The sequence below is a fragment of the Palaemon carinicauda genome, chromosome 1 (assembly GCF_036898095.1).
Source record: "Palaemon carinicauda isolate YSFRI2023 chromosome 1, ASM3689809v2, whole genome shotgun sequence".
Lineage (NCBI taxonomy): Eukaryota > Metazoa > Arthropoda > Malacostraca > Decapoda > Palaemonidae > Palaemon > Palaemon carinicauda.
This window is the reverse complement of record NC_090725.1, coordinates 288,123,575-288,150,715: the sequence shown is the minus strand read 5'-3', so window position 1 is coordinate 288,150,715 and position 27,141 is coordinate 288,123,575. Positions and strand designations below refer to the sequence as shown.

At 35.6% G+C, this 27,141-nt stretch overlaps 3 protein-coding genes across 6 annotated transcripts in view; 2 read left to right on the top strand and 1 right to left on the bottom strand.

Moving 5' to 3' along the window:
- LOC137639573 (uncharacterized) overlaps positions 1–3,347 on the top strand; it is a 115,785-nt gene extending 112,438 nt beyond the window's left edge. Inside the window, exons 3-5 of the mRNA XM_068371838.1 lie at positions 1,366–1,419; positions 2,845–2,965; positions 3,201–3,347. Coding sequence (XP_068227939.1) covers positions 1,366–1,419; positions 2,845–2,965; positions 3,201–3,347 — 322 coding nt within the window. The remainder of the gene's footprint in view (positions 1–1,365; positions 1,420–2,844; positions 2,966–3,200) is intronic.
- Positions 3,348–7,173: 3,826 nt separating this feature from the next.
- LOC137639568 (tigger transposable element-derived protein 1-like) lies at positions 7,174–8,100 on the top strand. Its single transcript, XM_068371832.1, has 2 exons — positions 7,174–7,239; positions 7,504–8,100. The coding sequence occupies exons 1-2, from the start codon at positions 7,174–7,176 to the stop codon at positions 8,098–8,100; spliced, it is 663 nt and encodes a 220-aa protein (XP_068227933.1).
- A 1,231-nt stretch (positions 8,101–9,331) lies between these two features.
- The window catches only part of SNF4Agamma (SNF4/AMP-activated protein kinase gamma subunit), a 68,866-nt gene continuing 51,056 nt past the window's right edge, over positions 9,332–27,141 (bottom strand). For all 4 annotated transcript variants that reach the window (XM_068391963.1, XM_068391956.1, XM_068391940.1 and 1 more), the window contains 5 exons: positions 15,696–15,808; positions 15,175–15,352; positions 13,284–13,462; positions 12,504–12,707; positions 9,332–9,604 (listed from right to left, as the gene is read on the bottom strand). In XM_068391963.1, the coding sequence (XP_068248064.1) occupies positions 9,353–9,604; positions 12,504–12,707; positions 13,284–13,462; positions 15,175–15,352; positions 15,696–15,808 (926 nt within the window). In that variant the 3' untranslated portion in view covers positions 9,332–9,352. The remainder of the gene's footprint in view (positions 9,605–12,503; positions 12,708–13,283; positions 13,463–15,174; positions 15,353–15,695; positions 15,809–27,141) is intronic.

Here is a 27,141-nt window from a genome sequence, read left to right as displayed (position 1 = left end):
AAGCCCAGATAAATGCGGAGAATTCCTACGTGGTCTTGCCGAGTATGAAAACTGGCAAAACCTAAATAATGAATCTCGAATCAACAATGAAATGCAATATTTCTACGGCGTACCCAGTAATATAAGCGACTTGCTGCAGTATCCCCAGATAGCAGTCAGAAATATGCAAAAGGTACTGCAGAAGTTGTGACTGCAACTAAATTAGTTAGTGAGGAGTAAGTATTAGAAAAAAAGAAAGATGAGAAATAGAAATTGCAACGTTCGAAGCCATATAGGAAAGGGAAGAGTTGGTTTATGTCATGCAGAGAAAGAAAATTATGATTCTATGTGTACAGGAGACTAAATGGAAAGGGAAAAGTGCATGAAAGCCTGGGGAAGGATATAAAGTTTATTTACCAGGGAAAGATAAAAGAAGAAATTGGGTAGGAATATTCTCCATCCAGATTTGCAATGTTAGAGGTCCAGCATATCAGTGACAGGTTCATGGGCTATAATTGGCGAAATATAAGAGAATATGGCATATCATCTCGGCATACACTCCTCAACACGGTTGTAGTGAAGAGGAGTAGGAATTCAGAGGGAAATTTTAAGAATATATAGAGTTCTGGTGGCTTTAAAGTAATACTGTACATGAAGAAAGAGATTTTAGAAGAAGAAACCAGGAAGGTGAAAGATTATTAGAATTAGTAGAACCCATGAATTTGATAGTCTTGAATAGAATTTGAATACACAGTTTTAGAAAAGAAGTCATCTAGTAGCATATAAAAGTGGAAAAAATGAGACTCAAATTTATTAAAGTTTGGTTAGGAAGGAAGATAAAAAAATTATTATGAATTTTCTGGTTATTCCAAATAAATCTGTTGTAGTTCAACATAAACTATGGCTAAGTAATAAGAAGAGAGGATGTGGAACCAATCACGAGAGCTGAGAACATGCCAAAGATGGGGAGAAGTGTGGGATATTAGCAGATTAAATGGATGGATGTGGTGTGGAGGGATAGGGTTGGGACGGAACTGGGCGAAGAAAATACAAGGAATAGAGAAAGTTGGGATTGATAACAAGAGCTCTATTAGTGTCATAGATGTAAATACACAGGCAAGGTTTCAAGTTACTGTATCTTGAGTGAGCCTGAAGACCATTTATAATCCACAGTAGATCACCGAGCATTTGCTGTCAAAATATCATTAATATTGATTACTCCCTTTCACCACTTTCATATATTATCTTATGCACTTTGTCTAAATTTCCATTTGGATATGGTCATCTGTACTTTTTGTTTATGACTTGCTGCAACTTTCCACAGGTTACTGTGCTACTATTTAGAACTGTCATTTCTATGAAGGTACCCTAACATCTTCACTGCAGTGCTTTACAAAAAGCCTCTCACTTTGAGGAAATGCTGGATAACTTCTACCTGAGGTGAGAGGGATGAAACAGTCGTAGTACCTATAGATGTGGTTGACGCAGATTTGGCTAATGGGACTACTCCCTTAGTCTTGGTCAATGGCATGAGAAGTTCCAGAAACCATTCTACTTTTGGGAATCTGGTGCCACTAATGTCATCCTGGGGATTTTGGCTGACCATACCCTGTTGATTATTCTTATTATTATTATTACTTGCTAAGCTACAACCCTAGTTGGAAAAGCAGAATACTATAAGCCCAGGGGCTCCAACAAGGAAAATAGCCCAGTGAGGAAAGGAAACGAGGAAAAATAAAATATTTTAAGAAGAGTAACATCTATATAAAACTTTAAAAACTTTAACAAAAACAGAGGTTGAGAAATAAGATATAGTAGTGTGCCTGAGTGTACCCTCATGTAGGAGAACTCTATCCCAAGACAGTGAAAGACCATGGTACAGAGGTTATGGCACTACTCAAGACTAGAGAACAATGGTTTGATTTTGGAGTGTCATTCTCCTAGAAGAGCTCCTCACCATGGCTAAAGAGTCTCTCCTACCCTTACCAAGAGGAAAGTGGCCACTGAAAAATTACAGTGCAGTAGTTAACCCCTTGGGTTAAGAAGAATTGTTTAGTAATCTCAGTGTTGTCAGGTGTATGAAGACAGGAGAATATGTAAAGAATAGGCCAGACTATTCTGTGAATGTGTAGGCAAAGGGAAAATGAACCGTAACCAGAGAGAAGGATCCAATGTAGTACTGTCTAGCTAGTCAAACTAGCCATAACTCTCTAACAGTAGTATCGTAACGGGTGGCTGGTGCCGTGGCCAACCTACTACCTACAAATCAGGCAAAACGGAAGAAAAGCATAAACGATAAACGTCTCGTCCGTCTCAAAGATATTGTTAGGTGTCTTCCATTGCTGATCCCTGATCCAGAACTGGTAAATATAAATTGGTAGCTTGTTCAGCATTTTGCAAACAGTTTGATCATTGGTGAACCTCACACAGTCAAAATTTTCCCTGAAACTTGAGGATGAAGGGACCACTCTGTTCCTGTCAATTGAGTTTGTTGGCGATTACATTTAATTTGCCTGTTATGAATCTTGCCAGCAGCTCCACTCTATTGTCCAATGCCCATTTGTGACCTTGTATTGCCAATTGGCAAAAAGGTAGAGAAGCAATCCCTCAATGTTTGTTGATGTATGTCACTATAGTAGTATTGTTGCTCATCTTCGCTACAGTCTCTCCTGTGAGGTACTGTTGGAATGATGAAAGTGCTAATAAAGCTTCCTTCACTTTTAGAACGTTGATGCACCAGTTTTTCTCTGCCTGGGACCAGTGGCCTGCCACCAATTGATTCAATAGATGGGATCTCCAACCTTTCTTTGAGGCATCTGAGAACAGCAATACCTGTAGTTCTGGGTGGGATGGTTTTCTAATCAGGCAGCTTTCCAGAGGTTCTTGTCCTCTAGCCACAAGTGGAGGTCTGATCTTACTTCCTGATCCACAGGAGCCTGATGGCACGGAGTGTCGGTGCTCTGGTTTCAGTGTTCAGTGTCTCGAGGTACCATTAGAAAAAGTGCAAGTGTTGCCGACTAAGAGGGACCATCTTTTCCAGGGATGACAAATAACCCCGCAGTAATTGCTGCCATGAGGCTGGAAGATGTTGGTGATGGAGGAACAGGTAACCTATCCTCCTGAGTCTGGTAACATAGTCATTTCAAGGGAATGCCCTTCCTGCCACCCACTGTATCGATTTGTATTCCTAGGTATATCATTGTTTTTAAGAACTTTTTCAGATTTACCACAACCCAGATCATGGCAAAATGCAAGAAGCCTGTCCCAATGTTGAAGGAGCTGCCTCTTTTGAGTTCGAAAAGACCAGCCGATTGTCAAGGTACCTCAGTAACATGATCTTGTTGCTATGTGCCCATGCCATCTCATGAATATTTTAAATGTGATCAACAGTTCAAAGCACAGCACTTTGAATTGGTAGACTTTGCTGCTGATGGAAAACCAGAGGAACTTTTTACATGACTGATGGCCGGGGATCTATCAAGATCATGATGTCGTTTCTTCTGATGGCATGTCTCAGTCTGCTTGCAGTCTCCCTCTTGAATGGTGTTTGTTGGACAAACTTGTTCAAATGAAAAGATCACTCATCGGTGTCCAGTCCCCCAAGGACTTTTTCACTAGAAAAAGTCTGCTGAAGAATCCTGGAGATATGTCCTGGGTTACCCTCAGGGTACCCATGTCCATCATCATCTTAACTTCTAATGTAAGATATTGGCTATCCTATGATCTTGTGAATTTGTCTGTTATGACGATGATCTCTTCAGAACTTGAGTGAGGGGGAGGAGGAGAGCTAGTGTACGGGATTCTGTACCGAAGAACTTCTACCGTCCATTCCTCCCCTCCATAGTACTGCCACCTCGTCCACAGACTTGACAGGCATCCACCCCACTTTTGGCAGTTGGGGGGTTGCCTTTCATAGAAGTATCTGGTTCCTCTTGTCTCCAGGCCAAAACAAGAACAAAATGGAGCAGGGTCAAAATTCTTCTAAAAGAAAATGAAGTGGCAGATGTCACTTTTAACCCATTTCCTGCCTTCTTGAACACAGATTTCAATGCCATTGTTGTTACCTTAGGGGATGATGTGTTTTTGAAGGACATGCTCTATGGAAGAAAGACTCCTGGCTTGACCAACTCCACTTCTCGACCATTCCATCCACGTCTTCAGTCGGGATGAGGGCAGCACTTTGGCTCATGGGAGCATTTCTTGACTAAAATAATCTTTTTGGTCGATTTGTTTAACAAATTTGGAGGCTGCAGCATCCTTCCATATAAGAGCCCAGTCTGTCTATTGGTTACCAGATTGGTATGGTAGAAAAATTACCACCTTTGCCTCTAAGAGCACCAGGTCAGTTAACTGTTTCGTCTTCTTAGGGACCAAGAGACCCCGAGTACAGTACAGTATTGGCAAATTAAGCTTGTATATCTGACCAATGATCTATCCAGAATGTTGTCTGAAGGGTAGACATGGCTATAGCCTCCATGTTTGCAGACTCTGAGGCCAAAAGACAGAATTAAGACATCAAGTCTCTCTGCCAATATTTACAGCACTAAAGTTATGAGGGCTGCCTCCACCAACAGAGAGATGGGGTTTTCCTCGTCACCTGCATAAAACCGCCTCTACTTAATAAGTGGAAGAGGCAATATTTTTGAGGACCCAATTGCCTTCAAGGAATTATTGTGGCCTAAGAGTCTTTCAATTAATGAATGCCTTCCCTTCTTTGGGGCCTTGATTGGTTCTCTCAGTCCAATGACTTGTCTTACCAGGACTAAGACTTTCAGAAAACTGGATTCAGACTCTGGATCTTTGGCCTCAGTTGATGTGGGATCTAAATCCAGTGTTAATCGAATCTTCTTATCTAGTTGGAGACATCACTGTGTTTTGGAGATTACTGTCATCTGGTGGAACCTCCTTCCTAACCCAAAACCAAACTGCGGTGGTACTTTGAGGATTCCCCTTCCCTCAATTTATCCTCCTTCATCCTGGGAATTAACCTAATTGCTGTGTTATCCTTGGGTAACAGAGGGTGTATCCTGTGCAACTGAAGATCTCAAAGTGCCTAAGCTCTTGGTTCTACCTTAAGATGGTTCAACTCTAAGGTCCTGATGGGGGAGGGACTCCGAAAAGTTTGTTAAGGTTTCATAATTTCTCATAGCTCTGGCATTGTTGATCACCTGTTCCTCACTGTGCACGAACTTCCATCAATTTGAGATATGGGGGAGAGTTCTTGGTTGGACCTCAAACCAAGAAGACTGGAATTCATTCGCCTTCCAGTGAATGCACTCTCTTACATTGAGCCTGGATTGGAGGATTTTCTGGGAATTGGAGCTCTTTTGGAGAGAGTATATGCCCTTTTTCCAAAGCTCTTCTTATTGGTAGAGCACTTACCTTGAATGTGGCGATGGGCTTGAGAGAAAACTACTCGTAAAGCTGACTGTCCAACACAAATATTGCCTTGTTTCTGTACTGGAGAGCACAGTTTCTTAGTGGCATGAGCTACTCTGGCACAAAAGTATACTTTATAATAATTTCAATATTGGGGAATCTAAAAAAAATTTAGCAAGCCCACAATCGTAAGATCACGAGGTCACCAAACTGATCGCTTAACAGTGATCGTGATTGTAAAATACCTCACTCACAGTAGCGATCAAGCTCTTATTTTTATCACACATCAATACCCAATTAGTTGCGTGCTTAGTAGCTGGGTGAGATGGCACGTCCTGGCAAACAACAGCATGCTCAAAGTCTTGCTCGTGTTCATGTGTTACGCCACGCAACGCCACATGAAAGACTGAATTCTTGCAGGTGTTCACTTACAGCGAGAACATAAAAGTTTATGTACAGGTGGGTGTTTAAACTCTGGTATGCAAAGGCATGCACGAGCATAGACAGGTTCCCAGTAATTGGATCTAGTCTTCCAGGTGTACTGGCAAGACACAGAATGCTCATAATCCTGTTAGTGCTAAGGTGCATGCAGTAACAAGAGAAAGACTGAAGTCTTGTGAATTTTCACTAAAGTGAGATCTCATGGTCACTGGTAGGCGGACACAGGGGAGGAGTCCCCAGAAGAATCGTAAGCTTGCACAGTGGCATGCTCAAAAGCAGCTTCTCATTTTCTCATATTTGTCATCAGAAAATGTCAATCTGTGTCTTTTCCATTTAAGTGACAAATGATCCAGCGGAAAACAAGGTTCTTCCATTAGTTGCTTGGAACTACTGGCCAAGGGGAACAACGTCCTTCTTATGTCCCAAAGGACGGACATCTCCCAAGAATGGTCAAGCCAGGGTAACAAGGAGTCCTTAAGCTTGTAGCATTCTCCTTTTCCAAATAGGGTTGTAGCTTAGCTAGTAATAATATCAATAATAATAATTATTATTCTGAAAAAAAAAAGACTACCTATCTGCCTTTTCAGTTTCAACCCCCCCCCCCCCTTTTTCCAAAAATTCCAATTCCTTTTCTTTGTTATCACAACAATACAGAAAAGACAAAGATACAAAAAGATTTGTTCTTTAGTAACAAAGGGAGTGATAAAGTTCTAGAATCATCCATTCTTGGTACCGAACTCTTTAAGAGGCTGCCAAGTCCTGGATGCGTCATGCCCGAACTACTTTCTGATTCACCCAAATTCTCATTATTTTCAATCAACTGGAAAGACGCTTATTCAATGTTCCTCTCCACAGTAGCAGGAGAAAATTTCTCAATTTCATATTTTGGGTGCATAAAGTTTTATCAGTTACTAACATTTATTTCAAGATAGATACAACTCTCTAACTGTTCACAAGCATGATGATCCAGTTGCAAAGTAGTTAATCTCTTATAAAAGAGAGTTGTGGTGTATTTGCCTTTGGAAAAGGTCTTCAGATACCAGAGACCTCAACTTTTTGTTGGACATTACGATAGTTAGGAATTTCAAGAATTTGCATCTTTACATTGTTCCATGAGTTTAGTACAGTAATAACTTGACACAGGAGCCCTCCAACATGCGAGCAAGCCACTGAGCAAATTTTTACATTAAGATACGAGCAGGCGCACAGATGCTGACGCTAGGTGGCCAAGCATTTGGGAGCTCTCAAAGCTTGCATCACTAGTTCATTTCACGTGATCTCGGTCTGCTGTACGTATCTCAGAGCATCTCCTGTGTTGTTTGCATTATTTATATGATTTTAAAAAATATTTATAGACAATTAACCTAGTAAGTGATGAGTCCAAAGAAAGCGAGTAGAAGCATTGGCAGTGAGGAGAAGCAGCGCATGATTATGATAGAGGTAAAGTGAGAAATTATTGAAAAACATGAGCATGGTGTCAGTGTGAGTGAGTTAACCCGCCATTACAAGAGGAGTACATCGACGTTATGTACCATCTTCAAACAGAAGGATGCTATTAAGAGCACAAAGCCTTCCAAAGGCCTAACCATCCTGTCTAAGTTATGGACTGATATAAGTGACGAGATGGAGAGGCTTCTGTTGTTGTGGATTAAAAAAATGCAGCTGGTGGGAGATAGCATGACTAAGACAATCATCTGTCAGTAGGCCAGCGCAATCTACGAAGATTTGAAACAAAGGGAAGCAGCTGAGAGTGAGGAGGCATCAATCCCAGTGGAGACGTTCAAAGCTACTTATGGCTGGTTTGATAACTTTGAAAAGCGAACTGGGATCCACCCGGTTGTGAGCCATAGGAAAGCTGTGAATTCTAATGTGAAAACTGCGGAGGAATACGTTGAACGTTTTGCCTCACTTGCTTCTAGGGAAGGCTACATCCCCCAACAAGTTATCAATTGCAATGAAACTGGTCTTTTTTGGAATAAGATGCCACAGAGAACATTCATCATGGCAGAAGAGAAGAAACTGTCGGGCCATAAACCCATGAAAGATAGACTGGCTCAAGAAAATTTAAAGTCATGGGTTATGAGGCATTTCTTCATAGAAAGGTTAAATCTGGCCTTTGGTCTGGCAGCCATGACATATTTGATGGAGAAAAACCTGCCATTTAAAGGTCTTCTCATTTCAGACAATGCTTCTGGCCACCCTCCAAGTCTTAAAGATGATATTCTTGAGGATTTAAAGTTTATTAAGGTCCTCTATCTCCCCCCCCCCAACACCACTCCACTCCTCCAGCCCATGGACTAACAGGTAATTTCAAATTTCAAGCTGTACACAAAGCATTTGTTAAAAAAATGCTTTGATGTCACAGTATAACACCAATCACCCCTTCATGAGTTTTGGAAGGACCATTTTAACATTGCACATTGTTTGAAAATTATTGATGAAGCATGGCAGGGTTGCGTCTCTCAGAAAGTCCATGGGCTGGAGATAGATGAGGCAGATGTGGACAGCCCTGTCGAGGAGCATTAAGAAGACCTCACGACTGAGGAGTTGATCGGACTCCAGACAATGCAACATTCGAAGATGTTGCAAGAGCTCATCAGCGAGGAGGTGGAACCAGAGGAGCTTCTTTCTTAAAGGGAGATTAAGGAAGTGTTGGCTTTGCAGCAGGATCTTTTTGATTTTGTTGAAAAGACACATACCTGATAAATTGTCTGCTAGTCATGCTTCAGCTCTTTTCAACGACATTTGCCCGATTCATTTCCGCAACATTTTGAAAGGGAGATGGACACAAAGCACCTTGGATAGGTATCTTTTTAAAAGGTCTGCAGCAAGTGAAAGTGAAAGCGAGGCAAAAATAGCTAAGACAAGTGAAGAACAGTAAAAAAAGCTAAAAAAAAAAGTAGATGAGAATACAATTTTTAAAAAATTCATTAAGCTAAGTTCAGGCAGAGTAAGGAACAGTGTGAATACCGTATGTGTACCATTCAATTCTCTCTTTCCTTCCTCCTCCGCACACACTACCATTAGCCGCTAGAGTCTGTCTCGAAAGTAAGAACTACATAATAAAGCCACATTTTAATGCAGATCACAATCCAGCAATTGTGAGTGTATGTAAAGTATTATAGCAATTAAAATCATTTTTTTCCATTGTTATATAATTGATTTGGGTGTTTCTAAGAGGACAGGAACAGATTAAATTTTCAGTTATCTTATTGGGAAAAATTGACTTGAGATACGAGCAATTTGACATACAAGCTCAATCCTGGAACGCATTATGCTCATATGTCAAGGTATTACCATATTTGGGAATGATGATTATCCATTCCTCTTCAGGCAGTTCCAGTGGAGGAGCATGTTCAAAATATTTAGACCATCATCAAAGAATTTGAAATTATTTTAGCTAACTGGAGCTTACACACATCATGGCAAATATTTTCGGTAATTTTATCCAAAGCACATGAATTCCAGGTAAGTATTGAAATAAATTTTAGTTTAAAAATTAGATTATTTTTCCATACAATACGCAATAAAATATCATTCAAAATTAGTTTGTCTAATACTTACAGCAAGGCTTAAGTACAAGGTACTTGAGAATGTCAGAGAGGGATATAACACCAATCACTTTATCATCAGAGTCAACCACCACCAAACGATGAACTTCAGCTCTAACAATTCGTTCCATTATGGTTCCTAGAGTTTCATCAAGAGTACATTTATGAACCTGCTCAAACCACTCGTTTCTATATTCATTTGCCTTGCGGAGCGTAATGTCAAGATTGTTGTATGTACCTTCAGCAGCAAGATTCTGGAAAGAAAAAAATGGATCAAATGAGTCATTTTGAAAATTATATATTGCCATTTTGTGGCCAAAATTTTTAAATATATTTTAATATTGACCATAAGTGCACCATAATAATGTACTAATCAGGTGAAGTGACAAATACTCAGTTTACAGATGCCATAAGTTACTCATTCAATCTGACTTTAATTTACGGTTTTCATATTATAAAATAAGAATAATATTTCAAGTAATAATTATCTTTTTTAGCAATAGGAAAAAACATCTGTCAATAGTTTCCTTAATCAATTAAATTGGAAAGCGTCGACAGAAGTCTCAATCATCTTATAAACGTAAACAAAGGAAGCGATGTATACTGTACAATATTCGCATGTTTTTATTTCTTAATGTGTGAATGTCACATGGATTGTTATTGGATAGAGTTAAGTAAAACATGTTTTATCAAAATCCTATTTATTTCATTTACAGCTATAACTTTTGATCACAGTAAATGGACAAAATGTTTGGTCAATGGCATAGCCCGGCTGAGCAGTAAATACATTAATTTTACATCATGAATAATGTGACCCTTCAAAATTAAGACCTACAATAGTTGCATTATACTAGAATATATATGGCAAATGTCACTTTTAACAAGACAACGAAAAGATTGGTAACTTCTTGCAATATGACCACCGTAAGGATGGAATTTATGTATCTTCAATGGTAAGTGTTCAAATTTTATTTTGATATTATTTTACAAATATGTGAGGATGTGTCTACAGCAAAAGGACAGGTCGACCCAGAAAGTAAGTTTTAGCTTACAAAGTTTCAGAGATGATAATTAAATACGACTAAAGCATAAAATATTACAGAAAATACAAAGACAAGAATATATTATACTAGCCATGTCTTACTCATGTGTGGGTATTTGGTACATATAGTGTACAGTATATATTTCTGGATCTGAAGGAAGGGACTCACCACTGTAAACAACCCTGAAATATGATTATGCCCTTATGATCCCCAGAGTTAATGAAAATTACTGCTAAAAGACCATACAAAAGTATATTCAACCGATCTCTACAAAAAAAAGGGCTTTGAAGCTCATAATTATTTATCTGCTCATTTATATATTTACAATTTTCATGTTATGGCTATAGTGAAAGACGCATAAGTTTCAGAGACGATAACTAAATATGAAAAAGTGTAAAACCTCCCTATAAAATACGGACGAGAATATATTACCGTATTTCCCGTGTCATAAAACGCTACAAGTGGTAAGACGCACCCTTAAATTATCATAGCAGTTTTTGGAAAAAAAGAAATTGAGGATTTTGCAAACTATCCTTGCAGCAATTCCTAGTCTGTGTGATTTTTGTTAGGCACAGTAAATTTTCATATTTTGGTTGTACTATGAAATGTTTAAGTTAATATTAATTACTTGCATGCTGGTTATCCCAGTTTTATTACATTTTCATATAAGGAACCTCTAAACATGTCGTAGCTGTTATTATAACTAGTGTTTGGTTACTCTTTGTTGTTTACATGAATGCAGTGTTGCCAAATGTTCCTAATCAACTTTTGGTAAAGAAGTAAAATTCCAGTAATATTTCCAAAATTCCTCTTATAGCCTACACATTTTCACACAAATGATAATTGATAAAAGAAGTCTAAAAATTCCTCTAGGTGGAATACCTTTGCTAATGTATGGGACTCTGTCTGGATATTATTATTCTAACTTGGTAACACTGCACCCACCTAACAGTGAGATGTTTTTACCCAGGCCGTATTCGTCAACTGTCTATTTGTAGTATTTTGGAACTCAGGCAACAAAATTTTTATCAAAATACTGCTTTATCACAAAATATTAACAAAATACAGTACTTGTGAATGAAAATTGCAAGTCTATATTTTATGTCGGGTGAGTGCGAGTGCTTGTATGTTATTAGTTGGGTGTTTGACAGTTGTCAAACTCTTCTATACAACTTTTTCTTAGTGTTAAGATGTAGGGGATTTTTGGAGGCATTTTTCTGGGAAAAAGGTTCGTCTTATGACACAAGAAATATGGTATGCTAAAAACGTTTTACTCGTGTGCAGGCATTTGGTATACTGTACTGTATATATATCTGGATTTAAAGGAAGGGGATCATCACTGTTTAGTAAATAAGACTGAGATATGATAATTAGGCCCTTATGATCCCCAGTGTTGAGGAATATTACTGTTAAAAGCCCATAATTATGCATAGTAATATTTTCAACCAATCTATATGAAAAACTTTGAAACTCTTAATTCTCAAAACATGAAAATTTTGTTAAAAATTGCTATTACATTTTACTAATATTAATATGTATTGGGCATTTTTTCAGATATGAAAAATAGTCACTTCTGAGCGACTTCTATACATAGATAAAATAATTCATATAAAATAAAATATAAATGCAAAGAAAATTTCCAAAGTAAAGCTTTTAGAGCATAGGATTCTCTTTCTAATGGTTTTTAAATGAAAAAAGAAATGATCATGAAACAAAATAGTAGTATTAATTAATAGTACACTAACACTAATATAACATTGTCTTAAAAGAGCTGATTTGTACCCCTTAAGGAGGTTTTACTGCACCTTGTTAAAAATTTAAAGGCCACTCAAGTACTGCCGAAGGAGTATCCCTCTTATACAGAATGAACAGTTTGTATACACATAGGAACAAAATATCAATAGCTGTAAATTAAGACTACATTTCATGTGTTAAATATCTTTCCCGAAATAATTGCAAACCATGCAAAAATAAGGATCTTTAATAATCACGAAGGTAATGTAGAAAGTCTACTAAAATTACAATCTTGCATCATGTAAAGACATCATGCTTCAATACTTTGTAAACCCTAATAGTAAAGTACAGTATTATTAAAGTCTAGTTTACTCACAATGACGTCAAACTTGGCATAGATGTCAACAAGTTTTCCCTGTGTGTCCACAATTGGCAGCGCAGATATTCTGTGCTGAACAAATTTGTTAAGAGCCTCAATGATAAGCGTATCTTGACTAGCTGTTTCAATTTTGTCATAGGTACCAATGCCAAGATCTCTTAAAGGTTGCTGCAGCATGGACGGTTTGGGCAACTCGTTAATCTGTAAAACAAACTTCATATAAGTCAAAAAAGTATTTATTATTAGAAAATGTCAAAAATAAATTAAACAAAGCCAGACTAGTAATTAAAATACGGACATCAATTGCTATATGAATTTACAATTTATAAGTTCCTCTACCAAAAATTTATGAGACCTCTAATAATCAATTATTCACTGTCTGGGATGCATTGATGCAAGTCTTCCATACAAGTTCCATGCCTTGTGGTGTAAAAGATCTAAAGAACTTAATTAATATAAGTTTTTCCTTCTTTTTGTTTTATGTTGCCTCTAAATATTCACTAAAACAGTTTTTTTTTTTTTTTTATTTACTTATTACTAACTTTGTCATGAGTGCAAGAAATATTTTCCATTATGTTTAGCAAATGTGAACTTATGAAAATATTTGAATACAGATCCTGTTTAGTGTGGAGACTGTTTCCCTTGTAAAAGATTCTATAGAACAATCAGGGGTATAGCCTCATACAAGAAAAGTTAAATTTCTCTGACAAAATTTTTTTTACCTGAAATTACCGGTAATGAAAAATAATTTTTCTTCAAGAAACAGAAGATACTTACATATAGGTAAAGGAACTTGAGGATACGCTTGTGGGTAATGATGTATAGAACATTTCCAGTTACAGGGTCGATTACAGGCAATCTATGTATCTTGTGATGAATGAGTGAGCGAATAGCAACATAAAGTGATTCATTAGGCCGGATGCTGATTAACGGCCGGTCTTCATCTTTTAATACGGCTGAAAAGAAAACTCTTGTCAAATTATACAGAAATGTATATCAAAATATCATATATAATACATAAGACAATCAAGTAAATATATCTAAAAGAATTTCATACAAAACAAATAGAAAAACTATATAATCCACCATTCATAAGTTTTTCCAGTACTGTACTAAATATATATCTACATGAAGAGTTTGAACAAATTACTCTTATTTACAAATTTATCTTGAGAAAATACTTCATTCACGATTCCAGATTTATATTTTTATAATTTTAAAATAATGTATCTCCATAACAGTCTTGATGTAATAAAGAGTATTGAAAACCATTTTAAGTAAAATTTGGATTCAGTTCTGATCAATAACAGGATATCATAAAAAGTGTGATATTTAGTGTGTTTGAGTGAGAATATTTATGTGGTAAGTTCCCTAAGTGTTCATATCTATGATGAATAATTTGAACCCCATCATACAAAATTGCATACTCAGTCAACTCGTTATCCACGTGTTTGGTATTCGTGAATTCTTACAATGCAAAAATGCTCAATTTGACATCAAATTTCTAAACCACAAAAAATTGCCAACCAATGAGATTCAAACCAAGAAATTTAAGAGTTGGAAATTGCCAAATACAGTACAGCTTAATGTGAAAAAATGAAAGTCACAGCATGAAATTTTGCATTAGAAGTTAGCTAATACGTGAAAATTAGATTACAAAATGCCAAATACAGTGCAATGTTAAAATGTTCACGTCAAGATGGGAAAACTAGCATTAAGAATAAAAAAAATAATACTGTACACCGTATTAAAAATCACCAAAGAACACACTATAACATTAAACTATTAAACTTGAAGAGTTAAAAATTAGCAACTCATACTGTATGAGTTGGGAAATATCAACAATACTGTGTTATTTATACAGCAAGTGGGCATATTGTCGATACCATTGTCATTTTGAGATCAGCTTATGACAAAACCAAAATATAAACAATGGATAATTGCTGTTGTTAAATTACAACTTTAACTGATAATAACTGATAACAGAAAAGTACAAAAATTATTAAGCAAGCTCAGTTAATATAACAAACCAGGATTATTTTAGACATCTTTCAGTACATATATATTTTGTTGTTGGCTAAAACTAGAGATCAGACAACAAAATTAAACAGCATTTAAAGCCTAGCCTACTTTCAAACATAGATTGAAGCAAAGTATAAGTTTATTTTGTTTGTGGTATATAATCGAGACTTTTTAATGAAACTGATTTTTGTTTCTTCTGCTATATGAATGCATTGTATAACACCAGAGAGAAAGAGAGAAACATATTATTTATGTTTATGTGTCCAAGTGATAATTAATGAGAGAGAGAGAGAGAGAGAGAGAGAGAGAGAGAGAGAGAGAGAGAGAGAGAGAGAGAGAGAGAGAGAGAGAGAGAGAGAGAGATATGCCGTGATTTTGTTAATTTCATTCTTAAACTCAGTTATTAAATATAAAAATTCATAGCAATTAGTTATTTATTTCAGGCAATATACTGTTAATTTAGTTAAAATATGAAAAAAGTTGGGGACTTGGCATCCCCATTAAGCAGACATGTACAGTATTCTTATGAGAAAAATTATTTTTATGTGCATGGCCAATTTCATTTAATTAATTGTGGATAATGTGACTTGACTGTAATAGCAATTATAAATAAATGTAGCTGATGCTAGCAGTTTAAAATACATACCTCTCCAAGTGTCTAATCGATGATCTTCCAACTCTTCCATTTTTCTATTGGGCGACTGATAAAAGTTTTGTAATATTCGAATGAAGTCTGTGATGGTGAGCATTCCTGTGAAGCACTGGCGTTCAGAATCCCACAGTGGGGCTGCCCGCACGCCATTGTACACTAAGGCAAAGAAAGCCTGAAATACAAAGAGCAATAAATTTTTCGTTTCTCAAATGATACAATTTTGTGAAAATATAGTAGGTAGGATTCTATTGAAAGGAAAGAAAAAGGGAAATATTTTAGTCTTTGGAGATAAATGTCAACCAAACTTCGCAAATTTTAAGGATCAAAATAAATTTTATTAAAATTCTGTTTTAAGCTTACGCGCTTGATTATTTTTATTTTCTTATTCCTTAAAAGCTAAATCAGTAATGTAATGATTTTATTTTTAATTCTCCCAAATAATAAAAATTACCTGTTTAAGCAACAGAACTAAAGGTAAACCAAAAAAGATTTTCCATAAAGGGCATTATACATACCTTCTTAGCCTGCAGCCTAGTGTCAAATACCACAAGTTTTGCACTTAAAGGTATAAGGTCATATGTATGATGGAACTTGAAGAATTTAACAAATATTTGTGATTCGTCATCTTCTGCAAAAGAAAAATATCAAAACTCAAAAGCTGTTCATCATAATAACTGCTGGTGATCAGAGACATAGGAAACCTAAAATGAACAATGCAAAGCATATACGCAAAAAAAATGTGAACACCCAAAAAGCAAACTCAAAGTATCATATACATCATAAATTGATTTTTAATAAGTAAAATATTTTCAATTGTGAATTTTCTTAAAAGCAAAATAATAAGTATCTTCCACTGTCCTTTTCAGATTCTGATGAAACAGTTTGATAGGCTTACTTTGAATTAATCAATATTAATACAACAAAAACTTATGGAGGTATATATTGCAATTCCCCTTTCTTAACATTCAATAAACACATTTTTAAAAATATACATTTATGAAATATGATGTTTTTTTAGCTTCAAGCCAGTAACTAATAATAACTTGGTTATAACACTGTTGAAGATAAATGGCCCCCCAAAAAAGCACAAGCCATGTCAACCAGATTACTTAGCATTTTAATGACTTACATGATCTGATCTGGCATACAAAAATTATGGCAAGAGATCCAATATCTAAGTCTTGACTATCAAAGCTGAAGTACAAACATGTATTTCAGTAATTCAAAAGGCAAACTTATCATGGAACTCAACTCTGAGAAGTAGGCATGATCCTAAATTGTCCACAAGGCAACAAGGCACTCTTTGCTCTCTCCAAGAGAGATTAATTAACCTGACTTTCAACTGGACTCCACAAAGCACTAGAAAGAGCTGGAAGTCTCAGGCCTACATGGCTGAGGACTATGAAGCGTGAAGTAGGAAATGATGAATGGAGAAGAATCGATATTGAGATGACTGATAAAATCTAATATAGAACAATTGCATCAATAGGCATAGGAGGAGATGATGATGAGTATGATGGTGGTACTAAATAATCTGTTGAGGAAAAGGATTGTTGGGGTATGCCCACAAGATATCCTCATCTCTTAAGGTCACACAGAGATACTAGAACAGTTCTTCAAGTATCGGCTAAAGATTTTAATAGATATGGTTGCCCTTTTAATGTCTACAATGTTTATAAATATATGGTCCCCCTCTACACTGACACTCTGCTGCTCCTTACTCTAGTCTCAATTTCTCCACGACCTACATTTCATATTCTAACGATCTTTATGACAATTATGGTTTGGTTAAGCAAGTAATTTTGGATTACTTAGGCTCTTAAATAAATATTTAATCTCATAAAATTCCTTATTCCAATTTACAAGAAACATTCCATTACCTACCAATATCTCAATGTAATACTGTAAAACATATATGGGTTGAGTAGAACACCAGGTTCTAAAAACCTTTGTATACTTCCTTTAAAAAGAACAGAGCTAAGCAGTAACACTCAATTGAGATAGTTGGTTGTGGACATGGGAAAGCTTAATACTTGCAAAAATAATTAACATGCAAGGAGGAACATCAAGCTATATTAATGCAATTGAATAATGCTCATCTCAATATAAGAGACTCCTTGCTAAAGTAACAAGGCAGTTGCACAAATTAAGATTTCTCCAGTCTTTGTTCCCTAACTTCTTAATCATGAGACAAATATTGCTCAGAAACTGTAGCAGCTATTACAGGCTTACAATTAGCAACATACATCCTCCTCCAGATTATTGTAAGGGTATTGTCTCATCCAAGGGCTGCCCTACATCACTAACAGGTGGAAATAATCAGGGTAAGCCTTAAACTTGCAATTTGCTCAAGGGCCCCAAGATAAGGAGGAAATATTAAGATTAAAACAAGTTAAAATTTTACACTAAAATTCATTTAGAATAGAATATCAATTATCCATAAACTACTTCTCTTTTAATATAGGATTAAAACCTCCATCATTCAGATCATGATACAGTATTCCCATCTCAACTTTCATTCTTTGTTCACAGAAAATTTTTAACACCTTGAATACCCTGAAACAGTTGATTATGGAAATCCTCAAGGCAGACTTCATTGTATTAAAAACACCTAGAGACGGAGAAATTTCTGAAACTAGTACCTTCCTGATTCAGAGCTTTAAACTAAAGCTTTTTCACAGCATCATCACATTCTAAATTAGCCCAATTTTGCTCTACATCATTGCTATTTAATTTTAATTCTAAAATAAGTGGCTTGATAAGAGCCCTTATAGCAAGTAAATTTACCTCTTAAGACCATGGAAACTAATTCCTATGATGGGCAACAAACACTAGATTGTTTCTTTACCAATAGAACACTCGCTAAAACAGAACTAAAATGTATTGGGTTGTGATGGCCATCAGTACGGAATTTTTGTTGAACCACGCAATTATAATTGAATCGGTAGTGGTGATTCAATTTGAATTTACTGCATTATGACACAAATGTTGATTACGAGTGCTTGGCTCAAAAACTGAAGTCAAGGAGCCGGAAATACATACATCACCAGTCCTAGCTAAGCTTCTCCTATGGACTGTTTAAGTACACAGTGAATTGGTAACCTAAACATCCATGAGGTATAAAAATATAAAATTACTAAATTCTATTAACAAAATTCTGTTTATCTCTGATAGAACTTCAGCAAAACTTATACAATCCTCGTTGCTCTAGCCACCAGTCCGGTAGAGAGATAATACATGGGATCAGGCCTCAATAGAAGTAGGGATAGCAAACCCATGGTTATACATACATACATAAATTTTAAGTAGGCTTAAGAGGTATCCACCTGTGAACAAGCTCATTTTACTATAATTCAAATTGCTTTTCTATTAACTAACACCCAGGTCAAAAATTGTATGGTTTAGACCATAAGGTACCTAAAGCAAGCAAGAGTCATCTTGTAAGAAACAACCTTATGATAATAAACATCAAAAGGATAAGGAACATATACTGGGCAAAGCATCTCATCATGATAGGGGAACTATAAAACCCAATCCCTGTTACATAAGACTACAGTGCCTCTATTTGGTATTGGTAATTCCTATTTGTACCAGTATATTACAATTTGGTGAATTCTTAATAAGTAGAAAAGGGTGATAATCTGTTTAGTACAGATGAACCTATACTTTAAGATAATTCAACATTTTCAAAACTTGAATAGTAGGACACCAGCCACCCATTGGGATACTACCTCTTGAGAGTTATTAGGTCCTTTGACTAGCCAGACAGGACTACATTGGATCCCTTTCTCTGGATACGGCTCACTTCATCTTTGCACAATCTCCTCTTTCTTCATACACCTTACAACACTGAGATTATCAAACAATTCTTCTTCGCTCAAGGGGTTAACTACTGCACTGTAATTGTTCAAAGGCTACTTTCCTCTCAGTGAGGAGAAGGCTACTCCAAAATCAAACCATTGTTCTCTAGTCTTGGGTAGTGCCATAGCCTCTGTACCATGGTCTTCCACTGTCTTGGGTTAGAAATCTCTTGCTTGAGGGTACACTCGGGCACACTATTCTATCTTGTTCCTCTTCCTCTTGTTATTTGGAAGTTTTTATAGCTTATATATGAAAGATTTATTTTAATATTATTGTTTTTAAACTTCACTTGTAGTTTATTTCTTTATTTCATTTCCTCATTGGACTATTTTCCCTGTTGGAGCCCTTGGGCTTATAGCATCCTGCTTTTCCAACTAGCATTGTAGCTTAGCAAATAATAAAGATAATGGGTGTAAATTTTAAATTTCAATCTATTCCCACACCTCCAATTTCTGGGCTCAACCTGTGTCGCTCCGTGAAATGCTCCTTATAGCACCATTTCTAAAGTATAAATACTGCTAAATATACCAGAGAAAAAGTTGCATGGAATGCCAGGAATATACCCAGCTCGCTCACCCTCATAGGGTGTCGGTATAGTAACTGGGGCGTGTTAAAACCACTACCAGAGGTCCCTTACCAATTAGTCTTCTCCTTCCCCAATATCCCCCGATACTACAAGGTGCCGTTCTACATCCAACTACTGCCCCTTACCATCTCTACCACCCACGCGTCTCCCATCATTCCTTTTCTAGCACCGTGATATCCACACATGTTCGTTTTCATAGCTTCTTTGTTACTGTGTTGTGAAGATGTCTGACCTTTTGGAGACCTCTACTCACGAGTTAAGTATTGCAATTATCTGTTTTGATAATTCAAGGTAGCGACACACGTAAAATTAATAATATTGTTAATTTTAGTCTCAGCAGTATTGTGTGATGCCTTACCCTCGGCAGCCATTTTGGTGTCGCTACCTCCGAGAGCTTCACGATTATTTACGACTTTCAATTAGTTCCTCATACTAATTGTAGTCTTGTTTATTTAGCTCTAGATATCTTATACAGTGTGTAAGTATGGTTATTGAAGTTTTTTAACGTTTAAGTATTAGTTAGGCTATTTTAGCGTTCATTTGGTTAGCCTACCCGACCGGGCAGTATGCGGCTTCGGAAGGTAGCCTACGCCAGTGGGCTTCCCCTTCGATATACGTATATTATACCTAGGTTAAGATGTTCCTATGGAATATTATGTGGGGAGTTGGGACGCATTTAAACTTTATATAGGGTGATATCCTTAAGTCCTTGTACTAACTGACCAGGTCGGCATTATACCCAATTTTGGAGGGCTAGTTATTATTTAGAGCAGTTTAGTCTTCCTGACCAGGTCGGCATTATACCCAATTTTGGGGGGTTAGGCTATACGCTCGTATAAGCTAGAGTATGCTAATGATGCTGTCCTTAAAAGCGGAACACTACATGACTTGCAAAGCTTGCTTTCCGGAATGCATGAAATATCACAAGAGGTTGGGCTCAAGATAAATAGAAGAAAGACAGAGATGATGAAAATGGAATATGCAATGAAAGATGAAATATCATTGGAAGGAGAAAGGATTAATGAGGTGGAATCATTTAAATATTTAGGAACTATGATCTCTAACACAGGATCTTTAGAATTGGAGTTTAATGAAAGATTGAAAAAAGCAAATCAGACAATGGCTAGGTTAAGTAAAATTTTAAAATCAAATCTCCTGAAATTACATATAAAAATCAGGCTATATATCAGTTTAGTAAGATCGGTGTTACTGTATGGACATGCTTCGTGGTATAACAATGAAACAATCTCCATTAGATTTAGTAAACTTGAGAACAAATCCTTCAGGAGGATATTGGGTCTTGGCAGGACAGGATTAGAAATTAAACTATAAGAGAAATTACTCGAGTGCCATATGTGAATAAGGTCATGGTGAGGGGTAGATGTAGAGGGTTTGGGCATGCTCTTTGCACTCCCCGAGAAAAATTAGTTCACCAAACTTTCAATCGAACTCCACAAGACACTAGAAGAGTTGGAAGATGCAGGCCTACATGGCTGAGGATTATGAAATGTGAAGTAGGAGATGATAAATGTAGAAGTATTGATTTAAAAGCTTACGATAAAGACAACTGGTGAATCTGACTGAGGCCCTTTGCATCAATAGACGTGAGAGGAGATGATGATGACCCTATAACAGTGTGATGCCAGGCGACAAAAAGTAACAACTGTACCGATAACATCCACTCAAATATACTGTCTCTATAACAATTCCTAAAGTATGTAAACAAGTATGATGAAACCCTATTTTTTTCACATTCCATCATATCTGCTAAAGGTCTATAATTATCTCAATGTGTTTGATTTTAAGAACAATATTGTAAGAAAACCCATTCTAATGTATAAAAAGCCGTAAGTAGCCACTCTACTATACAGTACAGTATATATATATCTTTTAATTCGTCACAGTAGTGTTACTATACAATAGTTGATGATGCTTTGGATATCTTGCATTTCATGGTTTTCTTTTTTCAGTAATAACAATGGTAGTTTATTCGTTAATAAAATAGGCCTTGTTTTATGTAGATTTGCTTAGCTAAAGGCTATATTAAATACTGTACAGTAGTAGGAACCAAAATCTCAGGAAGGCTGCCCAAAGCTATACAAAACCATTGACTACCCTATCTTAAGCTGAAGAAGAATTATGTCCATTTTCAATCAACTATAAACAATCAACTGTACTACGTAACCAACATACAACAGACTGTGTTACAAGATTTCAACCAAAGTACTAAGTGTTCTGAGAGTACCTACTGTATCTAAGTTTAGTTAGGTTGATGTTTAGCAGGTGCAAAAAAGTATCCTTTTGACAGGTTTCTTAAAGGGTAACCTGATTAAAAGTACAGAACCATTTTCAAGTTTGCAAGAGACTATTCTATATCTGGGGAAGCCCTGACATGGAATTATTTCCCTATTTCTGAAATTCAAAAGTACTTTAATTGATTCTTTATTGACTATTGTAATCCCTAATATATTCTAATTAAATTCTTGATTTTGTAAATTTTTAGTGATTATTTGGCCAATAGCAATAATGCCAAGGTATGACTTTTCTTATATAGTTGTATCTGAATGCTTAATGTCATCTTTAACTCCAACCATTTTTCTCTTATTACTTGAGCAACAAAATCATCTAATGCTGCTTGAAAGGTAGGCACTATTTTATATAACTCCTTATATCAACAGCTTTTAATATCAATGTCACATGCTTCCAGTATTTTGTTTTAACCTTGATTTTGTTTTAACCTAAATGCCACAATCAAGAGTATGGTGTTCATGCTGACAGAATTGCTTAATGTGCTGATAATAGATATTACAGTTTGGCCCATTACTGTATTATTATCATCATCATCACTAACTAAGCTACAACCATAGTTGGAAAAGCAGGATACTATAAGCCCAAGGGCTCCAACAGAAAGTAGCCCAATGAGGAAATAAGGAAACTGATAAAATAGTGTGCCTTAGTATACACTTAACGAAGAGAACTCTAACCAAAGAGAGTGGAAGACCATGATACAGATGCTATGGCACTAGAGACCAATGGTTTGATTCTGGCATGCCCTTATCCTAGAAGAGCTGGTCACCATAGCTAGAGTCTCTTCTACTCCTACCAAGTGGAAAGCAGTCACTGAACACTACATTGTAGTAGTTTATCACTCGAGTGAAGAAGAATTTTTCAGCTATCCTAAGTATTGTCAGGTGTATGAAGAAAGAGGACAATGTGTGAAGAATAGGTCAGACTATTCAGAACTGTATATGTAAAGGCAAAGGAGAAATGAACCTTAACCAGAGAGTGATCCAATGTAGTGCTACCTGGCCAGTCAAAAGGGCCTAATAACTCTAGCAGTAATACCTCAACAGGTTGCTAGTGCCTTAACTAATCTTTATGGATATTTTCCATAGGGTACATATCAATAATGAACTTTCATTATCAAATTAGTATCTCAGCCTCTTTATGAACCAAATTTTGGTTGGTTCAACTTCCCATAAAAATGTTGATCTGCCTGGTCCTAAATAGGAGCAAAGGTTACAACATCAGCAACCTCCTAACAGCTTAGGCACAGGGATACAAAATCATTAGGTTTGGTCCATGCAAAGACACAGTCTTGTATCCCTCGCTCTATCTTGTTCTTTTTAAAATTGCAATTTGAACAAGGTATGACTCGTTGAGAGAAAAGGTAGCTAAAGTATAGTCCTCTGAAAAAAATAACCTTTCAGGAACTATATATTGTAATGTGAATTAAATTTCCATAACAAACATTAGTATCAATTAAACTAGTGCACAACTTGTTTTGCAATGTAAGAGTCAGCATTCAATTGAAATTCTGTGCCACAGACCTTCACTTCTCAGAAGTATTTTTCTACCTGTGTTCTACATGCTAATACTCGTAAGAAAAGAGGCATCAACACTATTTTAAAACATCTTGTCTTAATTTTTCAGTAATTCATCCAGTGCTTCAATCTAATCATTATAATGGAGTTTACTGTATTTGTTCTCTCCCCTCTCTTCAAACCTTGTTCAACTCCTATCATGTCTAGGTATCATATTCTTCTTTCCCGGCCTTTCCACTTTCATACTTACTATTTTTCTATCTACTCGTTCCTTATCCTTTATCACATATCCGAGCCACTTCAACTTTTAGTCTGAAACCTTTTTTTATAGCATCTGGATAAAACATTTTTTCCATAAATTCCTCATTCATAAGGTCATCTCAACATACTTCAGCAATGAATTTCAACGTTCTAAAATTATTTTTTAAAAAATTACAATTGTTTTTATATTTAAGTCGTTTCATTTAAGGCTGTAATATAAAAGTTTGTAGTCTCTAATGAAATATCATGACAGACTTACTATACATGCATGAATTGAAAAAAATATTAGGCTATTTGAAAGCTCAGCTACATAAAACAATAAAACTAAAATCATTATACATGTAGTTAATTCAGAAAAAAAGCAGATACGAAGAAGAAAAAAACGGAAAATAAGAAGTAATACAATTTCCAATATAATGGTTGATTATGCTTCATTCCCTTCAAATAAATTCTCACTTGTTGTAGATGTCTTTTTCATTTTTTTTAAAAGCTTCAGTCTAGTCATCAAAAATAATAAGGAAATACTGTATACAGTGATATTTTAGGAGTGACTTTCTAATTCTACTTGCTCATCTCTTCTTATTCATAGGTCCAGAATATTCTATTCTTCATAATCGTTCTTTATTTATTACTAATTACATTAATTCAATTGAATAATAGTTTTTTTTTTTTTGGCAATTTTCCACCACTCCATATTTCCCTTAACAAGAGTGACAATGCTATGTGCAGTGTAAAGTGTGTATTGTTATTTCAGGGTGAATATGTATTGCCCTCCCTATTACATCTTTCTGTAAGTGACTAATTAGAGTAATATTTAGTTTTGTCTTTTTTTAAGTTTTTCTTTACTAATATTATTGTTTTGACAGTGAAATATAAGCTAGTTAGGCAAAAGCACAGTCATAATGAATGTAAATTTAGTTACGTTTTTAATCTGAATCCAATCAAGTATACTTTGAGTTTTGAGGTAAGAAATAAACAAGAAACATTTCAACTGTGAAATGAGGCTTGTATGAGCCTGTTCAATTACCTAGCATTTACAACTCATTTCACCTTTTGGCATTCCAGTGACTGCAGAACTTACCATGATGAAGATGGTAAAGATTGGAGAGACAATGGCTGATCAGTATAATGAAATTTTTTATAAAGTACACTATGCACAATAAGTTAATCATAAAATGGTGCCAGAGATTAATGCTAGTATGCATGCGAGATATTAAAATATAAATTAAATTTTTAGTATTGTAGAACAATTTACAATATGAATTAACAACTGATGACCAAATAGGGAAGAATAGTAGTTTCAAAAGGTTTTTCAAAAAAAATTATTTACTGTGCAACTTGAAAAAGACAAACTGGGATGAATATCAAATAAAAAATGAAACCTAAACTTTTAAATGAACAATGAAAAGATTCTAGTGGTGGATATTTAATATTCTAAATCTAAACAATCATACTTTAGTTTATTAGGGTTAAATTTGTCAATGCAGTGGTATAATTACAACAGGCTATTTCCTTTAAATCTATCAGCCAAATTCATTGCCTAAAAACTAATATATTTAATTTTCTCATTAGTTTACACTATATTTATGAATTTCTGTGGTGCCATATAACAATTGGATTAGCTAGCAAATGCAGCTTTAGCTGCTTTGTCAGAATGCAGTATTGTCTTTGTTGCCTGCATAGCAGGGATCCAACACATTTCAACATGCTTATCAGTTTCATACAACTTGCAAAGTAAAAGTGTGCAAATAAGTCATTAACTTCACTTTTGATTATTTTTATTTGAAAAGGAAAGTTATTGACTTAATCATCAGTTAAAAATATACTTACAGGTACTGTATTCCATACATTGAAGGAAAAAGATGGAAACCATCAAAATAATAAATTATGTATTCAAGTCAATAAACTTCAAACCACTTGGAATAAAACTATAAAAAGATAAATATTTTTCTATCACTATTCACATCAAAAACATGATCAGACAACAGTCTGAAATTTTTAATCTTTATAATTACCTTCCTTAATAAAACTCAAAAATTCTTCAGTGTCTGCCTTACTTATGGGTTCAAAAACCTGAATCAGAGAGAGTGGATACTCTGCCTCACTGTCGTCAAAAAAAGGAGTAAGATAGTTGCTATATGTATAGAGGCAAATAGCCATTTTTACCGGGGAGACACAAGCACTGCAATTTCCAGATCTCGGTATATTATAGCAGCCCTGTTAACTCACGAGTTTCTACTAATTTTATTAGTAATCCTTTTCAGTGCATAGGTAAAAATAACTTTTAGTTTTCTACTTAGTTTTGCAGCTCTAGTTTACATTTATCCTCTAAATTAGGGCAATTTGCTATCCATTATCAAGATAAATCATGGTATCTGCTGACATATATATAACGGGCACACTAAAATCCACTACTCTTTGGGCTTTTCAGCATGCAAGAGTAACGCTATCTAATCATAATCAATCATGATGTAGGTTAAAATATCCACAATAGGAGAATTAAATGTCAATTAGATTTTTGTTCAAGTCAAAATCCTGGTTTCCTCTTAAAAAAGATTAAAACTATCACAGTATTGAATAGTAAAATTCATGCAAATGAAGAACTGAATCACATCACAGCCACCAGTATACACAATATACTGGCATAGTAGCTGGCTGGCAGCCTTACTAACACTACCTCTCCCGCACCCAACATATACATCCTCTCTGCCACATGAACCCCCTCCCCCCATGGTAATTCCCTGAAGCCTGGCTTGAGTTATCTCAACTCATCTACAAATGTATATTAAAATGAGTATCCTAAGCCCACCTAATTTAGCCTTTAACTTCTGGAGAAGTCAAAATACTATTACTATTGCAATAGAGCATGAGCAAATAATAATTCTCGCAAATAAGCAATCTATGAACCTAAAAAAAAATTACCCTTGCAAAGCATTTTTTGCAAAAATTCAGCAACAAATTTACTGCATTTAACTATATTAATAAGTTGTGGAATCAAAACTAAAAAGTGGGTCCCACAGCCATGGCCAAGAAGCACTCAAGTCAGCTGGGCTAAAAATAATCCTCAGGAGTGGTAGCCTTGCTCACTGTGCCAAAAATTACCTTAATTTCTGATACCCCAAATTGTTTGAATCTAAATCCTTTTAAGAAATAAATAATAATTTCATGGATAACCATAAACAAAAGTAATACTATACTGTAATTTGCTATGCAAGTCTCCATTACTTTGAATCATGTAAGAATATCTCAAGTGGAAATTATCTCAGGGTTAGCCAAAGGACCATAAGTCAAAGGAGTGAACTTTGTGACCTCTAAAAGTGGATAACGTTCTATATCTGACAAGAAGACATCTGGCAAAAGACCACTCACCCTCTTCCATTTACATATAGCATCAAGATTTTCCTCTACTCTCTATGATCATTAGATCAT

Excerpts from the sequence above, each read along its gene's own strand:
- LOC137639568 (XM_068371832.1), top strand. The coding sequence starts at position 7,174 with ATGAGTCCAAAGAAAGCGAGTAGAAGCATTGGCAGTGAGGAGAAGCAG. Across the intron at positions 7,240-7,503 it reads AGCGCATGATTATGATAGAG|GCCAGCGCAATCTACGAAGA; the intron begins GTAAAGTGAGAA and ends ATCTGTCAGTAG.